This window comes from Rhamphochromis longiceps, linkage group LG1 (genome assembly GCF_057381845.1).
Source record: "Rhamphochromis longiceps isolate RC_006_pf linkage group LG1, R_longiceps_female_GT1.1, whole genome shotgun sequence".
In the NCBI taxonomy this organism is placed as follows: Eukaryota; Metazoa; Chordata; class Actinopteri; order Cichliformes; family Cichlidae; genus Rhamphochromis; species Rhamphochromis longiceps.
Window position 1 is genome coordinate 4,257,681 of NC_140557.1, and position 19,874 is coordinate 4,277,554.

Consider the following 19,874-nt stretch of genomic DNA (forward strand, 5'->3'; position numbering starts at 1 on the left):
AGGACCTCTCCTGTTTTGAGTCTGAACCCGACTTTCAGAGAGCACTAATCAGTGATGCTCACTGGACCTCCTCCAGCATGTCCAAAAGTACAGCTCAGGCATGCACGTTACAGCAGACCATGTAGGGATAGTTTCATGTCCATGAAATTCAAAAAGACATGCACACTCACGGCCTGTTGTACTGACTAGAAATAAACTGTTTAGTCTCTGGGTCTGAGAGATCCTGCTCAAATCACCAGCAATAATCCTTGAAACTAAAGTAAAGTCGGCTTGATATTGAAGTTGATGCTTGCTCTCTGCACACGTCTGATTTCCATGGTGCATACGGTCAAGCCACGCTAGAAGTGGTCCAAAGATGCACAAGTAGATTAGCTTGAACGGCCCGCTAGCATGCGCTACCAAAAATAGTGCTTTGTTGTGTATCTGACGGACGAAAGCCAAACCAGTTCCACACCACTGAAGTTTCTGGTTCATCTGTTTCATTCAACGATCCGCTTTCGCTCTTCTCATTCTGCGTCGCAGCCATGTGCGTACGTAAACAAAGGCACCGCGCATGCGCGTTTTGCCCATATTCTATCGCGATATTTCATTTTTCATTTTCTTATCGTTGCCCAACATTACACCGGTATTACCGTGAACGGCATGATATAGCCCAGCCCTACTCCTGGGTAAGGTGTTCTGGGCACGTCCTACCTCTCAGCAGGGCACCTTACCCAGGACATGCTGGAGAGATTATATCAATCAGCTGGGCTGCGAATGCATTGATGTTCCCCCAGATAAGCTGGAGGGCGTGGCCTGGGACAGGGAGGTCTGGGCTTCTCCGCTTAGGCTGCCACCCCTGTGACCCGGCCCTGGATGAAGGGAAGTCAATGGATGGATGGGAGGAAGCTTTTCTCTGATAATAGTGTATACATTTCACCGTACTGGATTATTTTACATGACTTTCATGTCATAAAAGTCTACAGATCAGTATTTGAGACAGATATAAGATGATTTCACTGTCACAGGTTTAGCAGCTGCTCTGAGCCTGTGGCTAAGGAACTCAGTAACTTTATTTCTCATTCATGGAGAAGATAGTATTTTCAACAGGAAACTAAATGAGCAAATAATTTGCAATGGCCTTCAACCAGTTTGGCACTTGGAGGCTGCCTGGTAGTCGCCTTGCATTTATTGCTCCTGATTTTTAAAAAAAAGTTTAATAAGAAAGAAGCATCACAAAAAAACTGAGTTAATTGAGACTGTGTGTAAAATAAAATTCCACATCCCTGAAAGGATTTGTTAATTGGGCCTGTAGAGAGAAAGCAAAAGAGTAAATTCAGAAGGAATTGCTGAGAATTAGCTGGAGGTAGTTTGTGATTTCTTTCCATGTTTAAACCACCAAAGCAATCAGAGTCACATTCAGTAATCCTGCATTTCTATAACTCCAAACTTAATAAAGAATGATCCGAACTGGTGCAGCAGAGGCTGACGTATCTTGACTTTTACGTCTGGATCCTACAATTCCCATAATGCAGCTCCCTGCTATAATTTTGTTAGACCTGATGAATGACCACAGCTCCCGCTCTCATACACACACGGTTTTATTGCAGGCCCAACTGAGATTTCAGACATGCCCTGAAGTCATAGAAAGATATTACAGAACCCTTTTCAGAGTCTGAGAGTCAAACAAGAAAAGTGCTCATTGTGTAAAATCATTTTTAGACAAGAAATACCCAACATTTACTACCTCGTCTATCTATCACTGTAGTGATGGATGGGCATGGCTGCACGCACGTTGCTTAGGGATTCTGTTGCCTGTGCACTGAATGACTGGCATTAATTTATTCATAACATGATTAAAAAGTAAAAAAGACACGAGGAATGTGGTCAGATTATAGCTCTCATTATATCATTAGATCACCTGAGATCTGTTCAGGGTTTGGGATGGATTATTGCTCATTTTAATGTAATTTTCATGTTTGGGACATCCAAATGGGGAATTCTGGATTGATTGTAATTTCAAAATGCACAAGGTTAATGTGCTTTCTTTTTTTTAGCACGTATGCCACCATTTATAGTACAAGAAACAAAGAGCTCATGACCTGGTGGATGTTTAAAACTGCTCTGCTCCACTCCCACACATTTCAGACCATGTTGAAACTGTTACAGATTCCAAAAGAGTCAGTCTGCTGTCCTTCTTGTTCCAGTTTTGCAAGTTGTTGTACAGGATGCCAGTGTGGACCTTTTCTGGTCTTCCTTTACTATTTGCTTTGAATTGGCTGCCGTGCATTCAAACATCCTTTGTGTTTGTACGCACGAGCAAATGTGTGTTTTGTTAGAAAATGGTTTCCATAGAATTTGCACAGACATTTTAGCTTTACAGTAAATAAAAGCTCAGGGATGCTTTTTCTTTTGCAGTTTTAAGTGGGTCAGGGCTGGGTTTTTTCAAAGCATCTTTATATGCCTATGAACAAAAATAATATCCATGTCAGAGGCTGAGAAGTGGTTTCAAAGGGAGCAAATGGGTTTAAACGCAAGTGTTTTCATGCTTTTGACTCACAAGGAAGAGCGTGTGTGCTCGACTGTGCAATTGCATTCGGTATGCGTGGGTTTGTGCGCGTACCTGCATTCGTGCACTCTCCACAAGTCAACGCAGGTAAAAGGGGGGCTACATTGGTTCCTTTTGCAGGAGTCAGATGAGCACCCAACAGACAGGCCTTGTACGCTGACCTGGGAAACCCCATCTCGTGGCTGGCTGTCCAGCGGCATGTAGCGACCATTGAGGCGTAGATCCCTCATGCAGCCTGCAGAGAGAAGAATGGAAACGAGGGTTCAGCGGAACAACAAACAGACTTTTTATTTGCATTTATGTACACGGACACAAAATGAGAGCAGAGCTCTGCTCGTGTACCTGGTAACAAATAAACTGCTGGCTCCAGTTCTACCACTTGAGGCATAAATCCACCCACTCACATTTTGACGTCTCCAAGATTTAGCAAAATTCCTCTTTTGCTGCAACAATGTCTAGTGAGCTTTTGAGTGTCAGGTATTTAGAGCAGAATCTAATAATCCGTCATTCATAATGTTGTGGATAACAGGAAAATATTTGTGTTGGATACTTTATTATGTTCTCCGCGATGCGCTGACAACTTAGATGTGTCACTCGGGCAAACACCTGCTAAACTGTGCTAAAGGGAGTAAATACATTTGAAAGGCTCATTTTTATTTTACTCCTACTTCTGGTTTATTACAGTTTGGTTTTTTTGGATTTTGGCAACTGTTTCTAATCCCCGACTCCTTTTTTTCCTATATCAGAATTAAAGCAAACACCCTTCACAATGAGGCTCCCAGACCGACTGTAAAACATATTTACCAAGCAAAGAAGCAAATAAAAGAACGTGTAGGTAAGAACTCAATAGGATTTATATCAATTAATACTACAAGAAACAACCAGCTATAAGTCACAAAGTAAAACCAAAGTGGTTATTGTATTATTGTTGTTACTCTACTGTTGTTTTTATATTACCTCAAGTCTCATCTGCTTGAATAAAGAAAGAGCTCCCCATTAAGGAAAAGCTGTTGATTTACAGCTCAATCCATGTTTCTACCTTCACAAACGGACATGAACTGAAGTGACTGAAATGAGTTTTCTCCTAAAGGTTCGTCCTCAGAGACAAGACGAGGAGCTCAGGTATTCTTCAGGGGCTCAGAGTATAACCGCTCAAGAATACCTGAAGCAGCTTCAGCACTTGACTAGGAAGCCTCTTGCCCAGCTTTTTGGTGAATTGTTTCGGGCATGTCCGACTGTGTGGAGTCCCTGTGGCAGACCTGGGACATTCAGGTGAGAACACACCATGTACCCAAGAGCTGGTACAGGGTACAGTGGATGGATGGGTGGATCAGGAAGTATTATGGTAAGTCTTTAGGAACTGTATCATGCAATAAGATGATCTTTTCAAACTGTTAAATCCACACATCTGAATGATTCTCAGTTATCACAGCCAGTACTGATGGCCTGCACACACACTGACATAAAACCTTTAAACCAAGGAGCAAAGGTGATTTGTTTCTTTAACCTCCTAGGACCTGGCGTCCACATATGTGGACATCACATTTTGGGTTATTTAGACCAAAATACTCAATTTTGCTCTACAAGGGCCTGATATCCACTTACGAGGACATTATGCTGCTACTGTTCTATCGAAATTTTAAACAAATATCCTCATATGTGGCTCTCATTTTTTTTAAAAACAAAAATAAGGTAAAAAAATCTGGTAATTCTTTGTTTTTACATTCATCAGGTCCCAATATGCCCAAATATCAAAGAGAAATTAAAAATGCATGTCGTGGAAGAGTTCGGGTCTTAGGAGGTTAAATTTAGGGCAACTGAGTTTCTTTGTAATGAACATGGGAAAATAAATCACAAGTAATTTATAATCTAAATATTTACGGTTCATTTAATATGAAACTTTTACTCTTAAAAAACATACAAAATTCTTAAGTTTTTGTGGAAGTTACTATTTGATGAGATCAAACTGAGCTGGATGCAGTCCATGAGCTAAAGCTAGTTTGACACCAGTGGTCAAACTATCAGCTTGTTGCTGCTTTATGGTTTGAGTTAGCTCGAAAGTAACCCCACTGCTGAGAGACTGTATCACACAGCAAGTTTTGAATCCACAATCGCTGTAATTAGAACTGTGTGAGCACTGCTTGATGTTTAAAGGAGTCTTATTAAATTTCTACAGGGAAGCACAAGAGATGGAGAAACCCAGGAGGGAACAACGGAGAGAGAAACATGAAGAACTCAAACAAATTAAAATTACTTAAGATTTAAAGACAATGATACAGAGGAAAGAAAACTGTGGAGGTCTAATTGAGCCTATATATTATTTAGGATACCCCAAATTGAGAGTAAGCAAATCTCTATTAGCCGTATTTTGTTCTGTTTTATTCAGTTATTGGGCAGCAAAGATGTCACGTTAGTGTAGGAGCAGTTTAAAATTGACTGCTTGAAAAAGTTCAATAAAATGGCAATGCTCTTATTTAACAGCAACATCCGATTCGGGCATTCTACATTATCTTATTACGTCTACTCCTGTTTGTCTAAGTGACAACATATATTTATGGTATTTGTGTTTTCATCCCTTAATTGCTAAGCTGGCATATTCAGCTATCAATTCATCTCCCCTGTCGTTTTTTGAAGAGAGACATCCCCCAAAAGCAAACACAGTCGTGCACAGATATTCACTTGGCCTGCCATCATCTATCAAGTGTACCTCTTCTGAAGGGAAGTGCTTTTAAAATCCGTTTAATAAACTCATGCATTGTCTTTTATTGCCCGAAGCAAAGCTGTCTACATCTCTCACTGTCTAATATCTGGGAGTTCTCTGCCTCTCTTTCACTTTGTGTCTGTGGCTCTTGGTTCTGACCTCTTCCTCTCTCATATAGCATCTTTCCTTTTTCCATCCGTACCCACGCTTATTTTCTCTCTCTCGATATTTCAACTGAATCTGCCAACATTTGTGTTCGTACAGTACGGTATGTGCATGAGTCAGTCTGTTGTCTCTCGTAGGTCCCAGTTAACAATGCAAACCTTAGTGTCTAATTCTACTTTGTTCACATTATTCCTTTGTGCCAACATCAGGTTCCAGTATGAACGGGTTACGGTCCTCAACTGATCCAAATAGGAACAATGGACGATGTTGTTGTGCTGAAGTAATCATGGAGACCGCTGGAGTCAGCGTCTACAGTTGTATTTCTTACAGCTTCAAGCTAACATGCAGCAGAGTAAATCGGACTCCACTTTTCAAGAAGAAATGCCTGCTGCTGCTTCTGCAGGGAGATAGACGAGGATGCGATGTCAAAGCCGGGAGTGATTAGATGATGACTTGTGACCTCACTGAGACAGATTTCATATAAAATTTCAGCATGTGAAGAACCACTTTTAACTACATCTGCCAGCACGTCTCTGCAAAGTCATGGCCAGACACTGAATTCAGACAAATGGCACAAAAAACTCAGATCTGTTTGTTCAGAATGAGGCCACGTTAAAAAATAAATAAATGCCCCCTTTTGTGTGGGAATTCATAACACTGAAGGTGAGCTGATATTGTTCCATGTAAAATAAACAAACAGCACAAAGCAGTTTCAGCTTATTCAAACTGTTAGCATGTTCGCATGGCACAAATGAGGTTAAAATTAAAAGAGCGCCTGGACGGCTGAGCCTGGAAACAGGAACTTTGAGAAAAATGGAACAAAAGTGTAACAAATATAACAAAAAAAGTGTGTGTACTGTTTAGTGCTAATGAAGCCGTCCCACATGTGATGCTCACCCATCCCATGGGCACTTTATTCCACCTGTATTTTGAACTCAACACTGAAAGCATCCATCACTTCCATATACAATTTCAGATTAAGATTTTCATAGTATATATTTTTTGAATAGTAATTTTTTTAACTTTACTTTTTGAATGCAGCACTGAACTGTGTTCACTTGCAATGGCTTTCCATACACGTCCCTGAGCCCATTCAGTGTTTTCCACGATAGAACCATCCCTGCTTTTACTGAAACGCAGCATGAAGGGCTAAGGTGCCTCGAGGTGACTGTTGTTGTCATTAAGTGCTGTATAAATAAAAGTGAACTGAACTGAATTGAATCAAAAATGATGCCATGCAGTTTGTGTCCTTGGACCATGTGCATAGAGATTTCTCAGTCTTTTAATGATATCATACGTATACCTTCAGTGGTGAAATCCTTTGGAGTTTTGCGCTGTAAAACATTGCTGTCATGTCCTTAGCTAACTTAAAAAGCTGTTCCTGTCAGGGTCCCTGCGGCGTGGATCCCGGGTTTTGAGTTTTTTCTAGTTTTGTGCTTTCATTTATCCTATTTATGATCCTGTATTTTTTAGTGTTCACATTTAGCTTTTTGTTCTTTCTTTGTGTCTGTAATTCTCATTATTTCCTTGCTTGATGTGAGTTCTTTTGTTGAATTGCATGCCTTTAGTTAAGTGCTCCAGCTCAGAAGGTTCACTCTGAGTTTTTGGTTTTATGATGGGATTATGTGTGAGCTCCATAGCCTTCTGTCTGAAGTGCTATGTTTATCTTACTTACACTTATGAGTTTCCTGTTTTCTGTGCCTTTAGTTCCATACTTGTTTCAGTTGATGACAGCTTCTTAGTTCCTGTTCTATTTTAATAGCATCTCGTGTGCCTGGTATTGAGTTTAACCTTCCTTGTCTATTTTACTTGATTTGTTGCAGCTGTGTTCCCTGGTGTTTTCCATCTTCTTAATTACCTGGTGAGCACTTATTGTGTTTGTTGCCTCTTTCCCACATGGCACTGTGTTTCCATGTCCTGTTCTGTGTAGTCCTCTGGCTTAAATCCTTGTCCAGCATATATATTTTTCCCTTTATCAGCATTAAAAACAGTTTGTTGAGTTCAGCTTGTTGCTGCTTTATGGTTTAAGTAAGTTATCCTGAGTCCAGTTCTGAACCTGATATAATTTAATATATTATATATACAGACATCTGACTAGTTGTGTTTAGAAGTCTTGAAGTTTTTGGGAAAAGTGGACCTTAAATAGCTGTAAGAATAACATCAATGTAATCTGACACCCACTCGCGCACACTATAGCATATACACAGAAAAAACTACAACACACACACACACACACACACACACACACACACACACACACACACACACACACACACACACACACACAGAGCTGTAGGGACCATGGCCATCGTCCCAGCTAACAATAAAACTGCATTTGGATGAATTAACCATTAAAGTGTCATATCAATCATTCAGTAATACATAAAAATGTCACAATTCTCTCTTGAAAAGAGCACACATGAAGAGATAAAACAACCTATTTTTGGCAGCACTCCTCAGAAAAAATACTTGCTAAACTGCCTGAATGAAACACCACCCCTTTCACCTTACCCTGTGACACATCAAACACATCACATTATCTCTTTCTTCCACACACTCAGACAAATTATATACACCAGAGCCTGGATGGTGTTTAGATGGTGTCGAGCAACAACAATTCTTCTGTGTTATTTTGCCACGGTGCGATCCATCAGAGAAATTCTGGAAGATTTATATTGTTGTATGCCATAACCTTTTCCTCTATTCCCCGAAGAAGATGTTAACCCTTAATGATTCAGCCCTGCTCACATCCATCTGCCTTAGATTTGTGTAAACTCTGTGGGCAAATTTATGACTGACTTTTGTTTTCTGCAGAACATAAATATATATTGTTTTCTGTACAGAGAAACATCCCTACAAAAAAGTAGAAACAAGCAATTACTAGGTTAGTTAATGGTACTCAACAATCCAGTTTACACAGCCCAGTTAGTGTTGTGAAAAAGGACTCTGTAACGTGGGTGAATTTTACTTTCTCCTCAAACTTTTCACAATAATTATTTATTGTGAAAAAGGCACAATTAATGGTTACATTTCTTTAAAGTTTTACATTTTTCTTTTTCTGTGTTTACCACCTTGGCAATTAAAAAATGTTTTTAATTATTTTCAGGATTTGGAATAACACTGAGCAGTTTACTGATGGGGACAAGGAATGCAGCTACGCTATAACAACAACCCACTTGGGACAGAAACAACAACACCTCAACTCAAACAAATTAGTTCTAGAAGTAAGACTCGACAAAATGTGCAGATTAATTTCAACTACTTTAAGGATTTGCTAATTTTTGTACCACAGAGGTTTTAAAAACTTTTTTCTCTGCAACTTGGACTTGTATCACCAGCTTTGCTGTAGCACAATTATACTTATAGTAGTGTTATATTGTAACTATTTGGGGGATAAACATTTGCAACTTGCATTTCCTGGTGAGTGTCACTGACCAGTCTTTAGGTCTGCTTGACTGCCATCGACCTCCAGCAACCACTCACCAACTGGTTGGACAGCTTTCCCTCATTAACAGTGTTGGGACTGTGTCATTGCTGAACACATATGGATACACTGGAAGAATATCACCTATTTAATTTGTATTATGACCAAAGAAAATTTAATCACAGTCTATTTAACTGTGACAGAACCACCAACTTTGCACAAATCTGCACGACATCAATATGCTGCTCTTTCACTCAGACTATGTATGGTTTCTTTAACTCAGAGTAATAAATCACCCTGAAAGAGCAAACAATGTTTTACTGCTATTTCATTTTTAGGATGGCAGGAAAAAGCAGCAGCTTTACAGAAATGAGAAAAAAATGACATTTAAATATTTAGTCATTAGCGTGCCGCAGTTCAAAAAATCTCACTACTGCAGTTCAATTCAAGAAGAGTGAAGCCATTAATTTAGTGTTATAAAATGAAATATAGGTCCATTATTCAGTACAAACAAAACCTATCAGCTAAATATTTTCATCCATCAAATCATCAAAGCATATTTTACAGTTGTTACTCATAGAAATGAGGTCGTAAAACGTGACAATTTATAAATACAGGGAGGGAGAGCAGAAAGTAACAGACTGTAACCGTCGGGCATCTGTCCACATCTGGAGAATCAGTCTCTGAGAGTCTGCGCTGAGCAGGTTTGTTAGAAATGCCAACGCCAACCTGAGTGATTACTGAGATATCGGTATTGATTTGCTCTGAGGGTCACTCAAAAAAGCTTCTTGTTGTCCTTGCAGAATGTTGTGCTTCGGTCTCTCCCGAGCAGACGTACCCCACAGCTCCTGAGTTTGAATCCAAAGTAACTACTATAAGCCTGGCTGGGAAGTGCTACTTAGGAGCTCATATTACAAAGATACAAAATAATTTCAGATTTTCATTTTTTAACACCTGGGGCCAGACCCATAAAATAATATAAATTCACATCTAAAATCCTCTGCAGGCACACAGGCAGAAATGTGTCCATGCACTATTTTCTATGTTATCTTCTAAAGCAGTGTCCTCTTAATGGCAATCAAGTATATTTTGCTATTTATGTTGTATTTTTTCATCCATCAAAAAGACGATATAATTAATTTACTGTAGTACAATCCCTTCACTTTTGTTTTGAAGCTTCAGTTGCTGGTAACCAGCTACACTGTATGACCAAACGTTCTGAGCCACCTGCACATTACACCTACAGGCACTGTAGGCTATGGAGGCCCATACCATCAAGTTCCCAGAGCTCTTTAAACAATTAATTATTTTTTCAACCTGAAATTCATTGGCTTTGGCTTATTTTCTGTGAAGAACATAAATCCGAACTAATTTTCAATGACCTCATACTGTACCTCCCCCCACGCATTTACATTACATACAAGGTGTTCGGGTCCACTGGACCCAGGTCTAATAAAAGTGTTGAAAGTGCAGATCCTGTGTTCCCACACTCTGTCTTCCTCCTTTCTGGTGCTGCTGATAGTGTTTTCCTCCCCTCCTGCACAAAGTTGCAACATTGTTGAAAATTCAACTACCAACACCGTCCGCTCTTACATTCCCGCACATTTTACCCTCTTTCTTGAGGGATCCAAATTTTATTTTCTCATACCCTGTCCCACCTGCAAATTAGGGGCATAATACTATAAATAAGACTTTGCCAGTGTGGTTCTTTATCACAACTGATCAAGATGGCAAAAGATTATCTGCTGCGAGGGCCATCCAATTGATTTTGGAAGAGAGAGGGGCTTCGGATGATGATGTTGACAAAGAGGTTTCAGAATATTTCACATTTCTGAAAATTCAGAGTCTGACAGTGACTTTGAAGAAGAGGAGGTTGAGCATCATTTAGTAACAAAACGAAGACGAGTACCCCATCTGCTGCCAGCTCCAGGACCAGAACAAGCCCACCAGACAGCAAGTGAAGAAATATGGATGTCAATAACTGGTGAAATTGAATGGTCTTCTTGCCCAAGAAATGAGCCACCCTGCAGAGCTGTTACTGTGATAAGCCAGGGCCAACACGGCTGACAGTTACTCATGTGCAGGACATCAAGTCTTCATTTGAGCTTTTCATCCCAGATTCCATCCAGAAATTTTTTCTGGATTGCAGTAATCTAGAAGGAAGGTGTGTTTTTGGAGAGAGGTGGAAGGAGATGGACCAAATTCATCTAAGAACCCCAAAGGCCAACTTTGGGGTTCTCATCCTTGCAGGAGTTTTCAGGTCCAAAGGGGAATCCACAGAATCCCTGTGGGATGCAGAAACCGGCACGAACCTTTCCATGCATCAATGTCTCTGGAAAACTTCCACAAAATTTCCAGGATTATTCGTTTTGATAACCGAGACAACAGACCAGCTCAACGGCAGAGAGACAAGCTAGCTGCCATCAAGACAGTGTGGGATAAGTGGGTGCACCACCTCCCCGTTTTACAACCCTGGGCCTAATATCACCATTGATGAGCGGCTGATCCCATTTAGTTGTGAAACATGTTGCTTCACGTGTAAATGTGTTGTGTCTTTCCACTCACTCCACTTGATTATAACTGATTTATTTTTTTTATAACATTTTATTTAAAAAAAAAAAAAAAAAACGAGAAGCACATTAATTCATAAATGTGATCTAACAAAGGTAAAGGGAAAAAAATAATCATGTTTGCTGTTCATATGGCTTGTAATTGGGATGAAGTAAACATCTGTTGAGTAATTTAACATAAAATTGTTTGATAGTGTTAATTTGGAAAGCCAAAATTCTAGCGGGTCCACCAGACCCATGAACACTGGCTGAGTAACAAAAATACGAACACCACACAAGGGTTAATTTTTCTTTTGAAAAAAACTGAAAACGGGTCTCACAGACCCGAACACCATACAAGGGTTAAAACAGCCCGTTCTTTCACAATTGTTTGTAAAGGCAGACGGTGTGGCGAGGTGATTAAGATTAGGAGGTGGGGCTCTGGTCCTTCTCATCTAGTGTTTTTACTGGTGTATGGTCGCCACATTGGTTGTATATGTCGGCACAGCCTTGTCAACATTTATACACTGCTGTCTTCTTCTGAATGATACGTGTTGCTACTAAGAAAACCTGCACATCAGCACTGTTGTAGGAGTAGAAGAAGTCGATGGAGGGCACAAATAAAAGCTGATTTTTTTTTTTCCCCCAAAGATTTCTCTGGAAAATTAAATCTTTTCAAGCTCAGAGGTGGTGCAGCTAAACTGAGAAAGCATGGGTAAACTTATTTCTTCCAGTGTGCACACATGCTCTAGTTTCACAAATGTCAGTTTGTGTAGAAAAAAAATACATGCATGTTTTTATATACGTACATATTCAGCCCCTGGTGTCTGGAGACTTTTTTTTTTCTGCTCATAAAAAAGTTACAAATCCAAAATCTACATGACTGACAGACACCGAGAGACAGTATTATTAGATTAATGCTGTAACCACCTACCCTGGAAGCTCTTGTTGATGCCTGAAGGGAAAGTGTTTCCCAGCATCACCACAGTGGGGTCAATGATGATTTCTCGGCTCCGGCCCTGCAGTCCTGAAACCTCACGCTGTCCTCCGCCGCCATCCATTCGTAGTGTCATCTCATTGTCATGGCGATCTAGGAAGACCTCGTGCCACTCACCATTGTCGAGTCGATAAGTGGGCAGTGTTAGGTTGTAGTCCCCGTCCCCAAGGTTGTAGAAAACACATAGAAGGCCCTGAAAGATCTGCAATGGGAAAACAGGACGATTAATATAAGCCTTACAAATCCAGCAGGAGACTGAAAAACTAAGGACGCCATTACTGTTTCCACAGGACGTAAGAGAGGAAGTAGCAACCATCTAACAACCAAAGCTTGGTGGAAACTGGTTCACGCAACAAGCCAGTGATCTAAAGCAACACTGTGAAGAAGAGTGGGCCAAAATTCCTTCACAACAATATGAGAGACTGACAAAGCCGCACAAAGAATAACACTTCAAATGATTGCTTTTAAAGGTGGTTCAACAAGTTGGTCAATCATGTGGTGTACGTAGATTTTCACAGGGATGCATATAACTGAAAAGTACTTGAATATTCATGAATTCAGCGTTTAAAGGTACAGTCAATCATTTTTTTGAGATTACTTATTAGAAAAAAAGAATACTTCATTCATAAATCTGCACTAATTGGTGTAAAATCAGCTGATACCTTTGGTTCCTTTGCCACTTCTTTCCCTGACCTAGGGGTTCTGCTGGACAGCTCTTTCAAATTTAACAAACAAGTGTCTTCAGTAATCAAATCTAGCTTCTACCAACTTCGCCTTATTGCTAAGGCTAAGCACTATGTCCCTCATAAAGATCTTGAAAAGCTCATTCATGCTTTTGTGACTTCTAGATTGGATTACTGTAACTCCCTCTACTTTGGTCTTCACTCCGCGCTCCTTCACAGGCTTCAGCTTGTCCAGAATGCTGCGGCTCGCCTCCTGACTGGCACTAGAAAGCATGCCTCTATCACCCCAGTTCTTATTGAGTTGCATTGGTTACCCATAAAATATCGCATTGAATTTGAAATATTGTTGCTCACCTTTAAAATTATAAATAATTTAGCCCCTCGTTATCTTGTCGATCTTCTTAGTCTATATGTCCCTGGGCGAGCCCTCAGGTCTTCAGCCCAATTACTCCTGGCTCAGCCTAGATCTAGACTTAAATCGAGGGGTGACCGTGCTTTTGCCCTGGTTGCACCGAATCTGTGGAACAACCTTCCTATCGCTGCGTCAGACTCCGTTTTATCTTTTAAATCCCGTTTAAAAACTCATTTATTCAACATACCTTTTCCATCTAGTTAGCGTCCCTGTTTTATATTTGGTTCAATTTCTTATCTATGTACTTTATCTTTTAGCTATATCTGTTCTTAGTAACTTTGTTCTTATATTCCCTTTTATTGTTGTATAATTAGTGCCCTTAACCTGATGACGTATGTGGTACTTTGTTAATAGTCTTTTATTTATTGTCTTAAATTTCCTGTTTTTATTGTAAAGCACTTTGGTGTACCACTGGTCTTTTAAAGGTGCTATACAAATAAAGTTGTATTGTATTGTAAAATTACACTAATTCCAATAAATATACACAGGAGCAGGCTCTGGTTTGTGGAAGCCAGCATGCTGATTTGCCATCTTGAAAAAAAAAAATATGATGAGATGAGTTCCTTTCACCAAAGAAGCAAACACGTGAAGGAAAGACACAGCGCCACCAGCATGTGGCTAAAATGTTATCCTCTTCCTGCTCAGCTCGAGCCTCATCTTCTGATCTGAACTGTTTCCACAAAAGTGTAGCTGCCAGTTGATTCGCAACTATGAGAAAGATAGAACATGTCAACATTTACCCCGAGAATTCAGAACTGATCACTATTAACTGTTTCATCGATTACTGGAATTCGTCCAGGCTCTGAAGCAGCAAGTCACACCCAGACAATCACACTACCATCACCATGTTCTTTTTATCAAATGAGGTTAGTTTTATGTAACTGTCAGAAAAGTTCAAATTCGTCTCATCTGTCCACAGAATCAGTCTTGTGGATTATAAAGATGATTTCTGGCAAATGAAACAAGTCCTTCTTTTCAGTCAGCAGCAGTTTTTGCCTTGGAACTCTCTGATTTTTAAGCAAACAGGATTATATTTTGTACTACATATTCATTTTGGGTTTTCTTGTTCTTCTCAAAGGTAAGTTTTTAGTGCATTAAAATCAGACTAACATGACGGATTTCTACTTTGATTGCATAGGAGTACTGTCGGAGTAGGAAATGGATAGTAGCCAATGGTTTGTAAATAACTGGACATGAATAACTTGAGCTTCATACATAACATTATACTGCAGTATGTTTCTAACTAATTCTCATGACACTTTGTTTAAGGACACGACATATATTGAGGTGAGCTTGAAAGGAACGCAGATGTGAAGTGCAAATGTGACATGAAATGTGGATGTAAACTATAATTTCATATTTAGAATCCCTATATAAGAGCATATTGTCCTAAATGTTGCCAATAAAACAGACGATGTAGCATTTTAAGTACAATTTTGGATAAAAAACATTGTATCAACGTTTGGACTTATTTGACCTTAAAGAAGATGTCAGAGATCAAAGTAATGTGATATTTAGAATCCCCATATATCATTCCCTGCTTATATGCTGTCAATACAAACAATCACAGTAAGAAACAGAACTTAAATAAATAGATCTGTCTACCATTATTATCACTTTGGCCTTGAAGGAGAGGTCAGAGGTCATACTCTGGCCTTTTTACACTTTTTGTCAATTTTTGAGCAAGAAAAATCGGTGGATATTAGCAAAAGTTTAATGGATTGTTACCATGACCACTCTGCACCTCAATCAAAGCTTTTTGAGCGATCACGTTTACAGATAGAATGGTGCACGCACACACACGCTATCAAAAACAAAACCTGCTTGGGGGAGGTAATTAATGTGAAAACACTAAGTATATCTCTCCTTACAGAGACCTGCTCTCAAGGGATTATCAGTCAACCTCCCTGCGAAACGATTCCTCTGAAAACAGTTTTCTTGCAAAGCAAAGCTGACGTTTGTCTATCTTTGAGCACCTTTCAAGTGTACTTTTCAGTGCTTAGTGGGCATAAACTAAATGACATAGAGCCTCTTTGTTTTGGGGCATTGGCAGAAGTCTGAGCAGCATGGATTTCAAAATCCCAGTAAACAAATTGAAACTGAGGCCAAGAAACCAAAATTTAATGGCTTTTTTCCTCATGGGAGGTCATGAAATTCAGCCTGGTTTTTGTGTACTCTTGCAGACAAAGAAACAAAGAGATCTTTCCTTGGCAGAGGAACTCTCTTAATGGCAGGATGCCATTAGAGGGAAAATATGTTGCGCTGACCTGAGTTCAAATTTCAGGTTTTAAAGCTAATGGATCAAAAGAAAGAAAAGATTCCACAAGGATGTTAAAAGATTGGATCAATAGGACAATTTGGCCAGTAGGCCAATAAGCCAGATCAATTCCATGGGGGTTAGACGTGGGGAAAATAAATAATTCCCAAAACAGAAATTTCCCAACACAGTTTAATGACTGTATGACCAGAACGTGCATTCAGGTAAACCTTTCTCATATCAAGCAATCGGATTCTACCACAAGAACGCCTACGGCCAGTTTTACTCCCTAAGCAGTGACAACATGTGTCTTACCATTTAATTACAAACACCCTGGGAAAAAGGTAATTGTCATTTCTGCTTTTGCTCTGGGCCTAGAATAAATATTAAATGAGAGAACATTGAAAGCTGGCATTTAAACTTGCAATTTGTTGATTTGTAGCACTGACACACACAGACACGCAGACAGACACACACACACACACACACACACACACACACACACACACACACACACACACACACACACACACACACACACAGGCGTGGTTGTCCAGTACAATCTTGTGAGGAATGGGAGAGACAAAAGGAGGAAGCGACTTCGTGGATGAGAGGAGAATAAGGGAGAACACCAGCACTTTTCCCCGTGTTTACACAACAAGCTGTTCTCTTCAAGGCTCAGATCTCGAGATGAAGATTTTGGCTCGGCTGTGATGCTCACCACATGTCTATCACAGAGCAATATTCATTTGAACAAAAAAAAAAATCCGTCCAGGAAGCTGTGTGTCTGCATGTGTGTGTGTATGAAACTCAGCTAGAAGGAGAAGAAAACCAGGATAGAACATGTCCATATGCAGTGTTAAGAGGGATTGGGCGGTGGGTGGGTCGTCCTCATTTCAATTTCAAACTGTTTCCTCCAAGTGTCCCACTGAGCATAATTTTCTCCCCTCCATCTTTGTCTGCCACTGCTGCCACATAAACAGAGGACTGAGATGAAAAGGGCAGAGGAACTGAGACAAAGAAAGTGAGATGTGAAGGAGAAGTGGGTGGCTACCATTAACTCTCTCACTCATTCTCGACAAATAAAGATTTAACAAGTGTTTTTGGGGAGGAAAACTTTGTCAAAAAGAAAACAGCCATCGCTTGCCAGCACCCTCTGTAGCTGTCTACTGATCTCGCAGTCTTCTTTCTTTTTCCTCCTTTTCCCTTTGTCACGTCAGTCCTTCCTCCTCTGCCCATCTTTGGATTTTCCATCAATCCCACGGTCGTTTCTTCAGTTGGATAAAGTGTTGGATGGCTCCAAGGTTGTTTAGTTGGAGGACCGTGGCTCATTTCAAGGCTCTGTGATGAAGTATTAATTATATTCAGAATCCACTGGGGCAGAGCTTTCTAACCAGACACACTCACTGCCACCTGATTTTACCCCCAATTAAAGCTGAACGGAGTGGTGCAATTTGGCTCCTGCTCCGCTCCCTGGGTGGTATGTGACTGAGTGCATTTGATAGTGTGTCTTTGTGTTTTTGCACTAGGTGTGTGTGAAGGTGTGCAACTCCATTTTTCAGTAAACAGTCCCACTGCAGGGACCCTTCCATTCCCCACAGATGCTTCCTGCGACAGACTGCTCTCAGCGCCGCAGCCTTTAGTATTGCAGACATGTGCAGATGATGCATTAATCTCCCCAGTTCTCATGATTAAATAATGGTGTGTGAAGGTAGATTGTGTGCATATATGACTAGTGAAGGCATTTTTTCTTCAACTTTATTTATACTAGGGAATAGAAGGAAATTTGATGCTCAATACCAGCTTCCACTTTGCATTCGTACAATTGTTATTGCCCTTCTGCACCCATATCTGCTTGTCTGCAGAGACCTAATCTGCAGTCAGATGCTTTCGGGACTACACATCAACTTTGCCATTAAAAATAAAAACTGTTGAGCAAATGGCATCGTTTTGCATTTTTACCAGCTTAAAGGCAGATCACTTTAATTTATGTTTAATACTCTCCACGAACACCACAAGCTCCAGTTTGGTGTCAATTTTAGGAAAAAATCTACATGATCTTCACTAAACGAGGTCATTTTAAACAGAAGTGCATATTCTATTCTTTATAACGTGATCAATCACAAATTCTTCATATGTGAAAGAGACTGGCTGTGCAACTGATGAGTTTAGTTCAGGATGTCATTCTGTCTGTCATCCTGCGGTCAAGGTAATCTGCCTTGTAAAAATAAATGAGCCAAACAGCGTGAACTTAATGAAGCATTAAAACTGCAAAGCATCTTCTTGCCCAGCAAGATTTTAATGTCTTATTTAATCAGTCATCAAGCCATCAAGCAGTAAGGAATAGCCTGTCATTTAGAAATAAACTGCAAGTTGATGCAAATTTGATACTATGCAGCATGGACTGTGGAGAAAAAGCAGCTTTTGGTTTTTACAACAAGGACATGACCTTTGATTGTCATTTATGAGCTCCTTCTTTCCTTAATCTGAAAGGAACTGCTAGGGATGTCATACAAACATCAATGATCTCATGCTGGTTCTGTCTTCCCATGTCGTAATACCTGCCCTTTACCCCTTTTGGTTCTGCTACCACCCCACTTGAGAGCTCAATATGTTAATAATAGACCCGTCAATGAGACGGGCTGATCCTATAAAGTTTCGTGCAGCAACTCAGTGCGTGAATATAAACAGAGACAAAGCAGGATGATTGGATGACAGAGTGACTGCTCGAGTGGTGCAGCTTTCTGCAGCCACACTACTGACATGGTAACCGAGCTTTGTGGTAAAATACAAAGTCTGATGAATATCTATGAAAACTTTTTTATTAAGAGCAACTATATGTGTAATTATATGATGAATAACAGTGGCTGAGCCACTTATTGTGATGGTACGCTAATCAGTCATGTTGAGCTGTTAATGCCTGGTTCAAACATCTTATGGAGCACTTATACTAAGCCAGAGTGCATTTGAAATCCAATGTCCAGCTTGCTGTGCGACGTGGGTGGGCCCACCTGAAAAAGCAGGCGTGCATGGTTCACTGGACTACGCTTATAGTGTGATTGCAACTCGAGCTCCAACACGGCCCTCCAATACTTTCTCAATAACAATTACTTATGTTAAAAAATAAATTGCGAGAGGCTAAGGTGTCAGCACTTTTCCCCAAGCTGTTACTCAGGAAGCACATACACATTTTTTTCCTCATTCCTGGGTAATAAAAGTTTTTGCCTTATTGCCTCAAAGGTCTTTTTAAAGTTTGTTTTTATAACCTGTGATTAATTTGTAATCACGTTTGCAAATGTCATCGTGCTGGTCACAAAAGCAAAGTTTGAAAAGAATAATAAATATTTCATCTACCTTTGAGACATTAATAGTCAGGAAAGAAAATGTGCAGGATAAAATCTGCACTGTACTAGAGAATCCAATAATAACATCTTTAATTATGTCCATGGTTAGGTATAATTAAATTTAAGCATATCTAACAAAGCTGGCAAAAAGTGAAAATTAAAGCGGTGAAAGGGTAAAATCTACATCAGTCTTTTAGTTTTAAATTGCAAAAAAAGAGCTAAAAATAAATAAGTTCAAAGTTTTCAGACTATTTCTTTACCGTAGTAATTGTGATATAAACCCACTTTGTGATATACAGCAAAAGATTGCTATGTGTAATGTAGTACGACCGAGTGAAATTCAGCTCCCGTCTACTTCATTTTATCTCAGTAGTCAATAGAAGATTAGTGCCATAGAATCGGTGTGTTCGTGTGCATTCACTCACTGTGACAGAAAGCAAAGATCCCAGTGAGCCAAAATATGGGTCATTCTCACTGCGAGGTAATGAGACTGAAGAGAGGAGCAACGCTCCCTTTACGATGAATATTAATTCTGAAGACACGAACACAAACACTGAGCGCAGGAATTTCCTGGTTGGTTAAGTCGAGGCCGATGGTCCAAAAATCATGCTGGAGCTCGTGAGCTAATTCAAAAATAATTGCTTAGTGTAATGGTTCATACTTTTCTTTTTATATGAAAGATTCGAAATGACTAAATTTGCCACGGAATAATTTAATATAATGTTTTTATATAAAACCCACAAGATAATTCTTGTGGGTTTTTGTTTAATTGCAGTATAAATTAGTACTTAAGT

The 19,874-nt window shown here is 39.8% G+C and overlaps 1 protein-coding gene across 1 annotated transcript in view; it reads right to left on the reverse strand.

Moving 5' to 3' along the window:
* The window catches only part of LOC146678143 (neural-cadherin-like), a 334,730-nt gene that overhangs the window by 40,139 nt on the left and 274,717 nt on the right, over window positions 1-19,874 (reverse strand). Inside the window, exons 33-34 of the mRNA XM_085410097.1 lie at window positions 12,322-12,586; window positions 2,603-2,783 (exon numbers count right to left, since the gene is read on the reverse strand). Of these exons, the coding sequence (XP_085266223.1) occupies window positions 2,603-2,783; window positions 12,322-12,586 (446 nt within the window). The remainder of the gene's footprint in view (window positions 1-2,602; window positions 2,784-12,321; window positions 12,587-19,874) is intronic.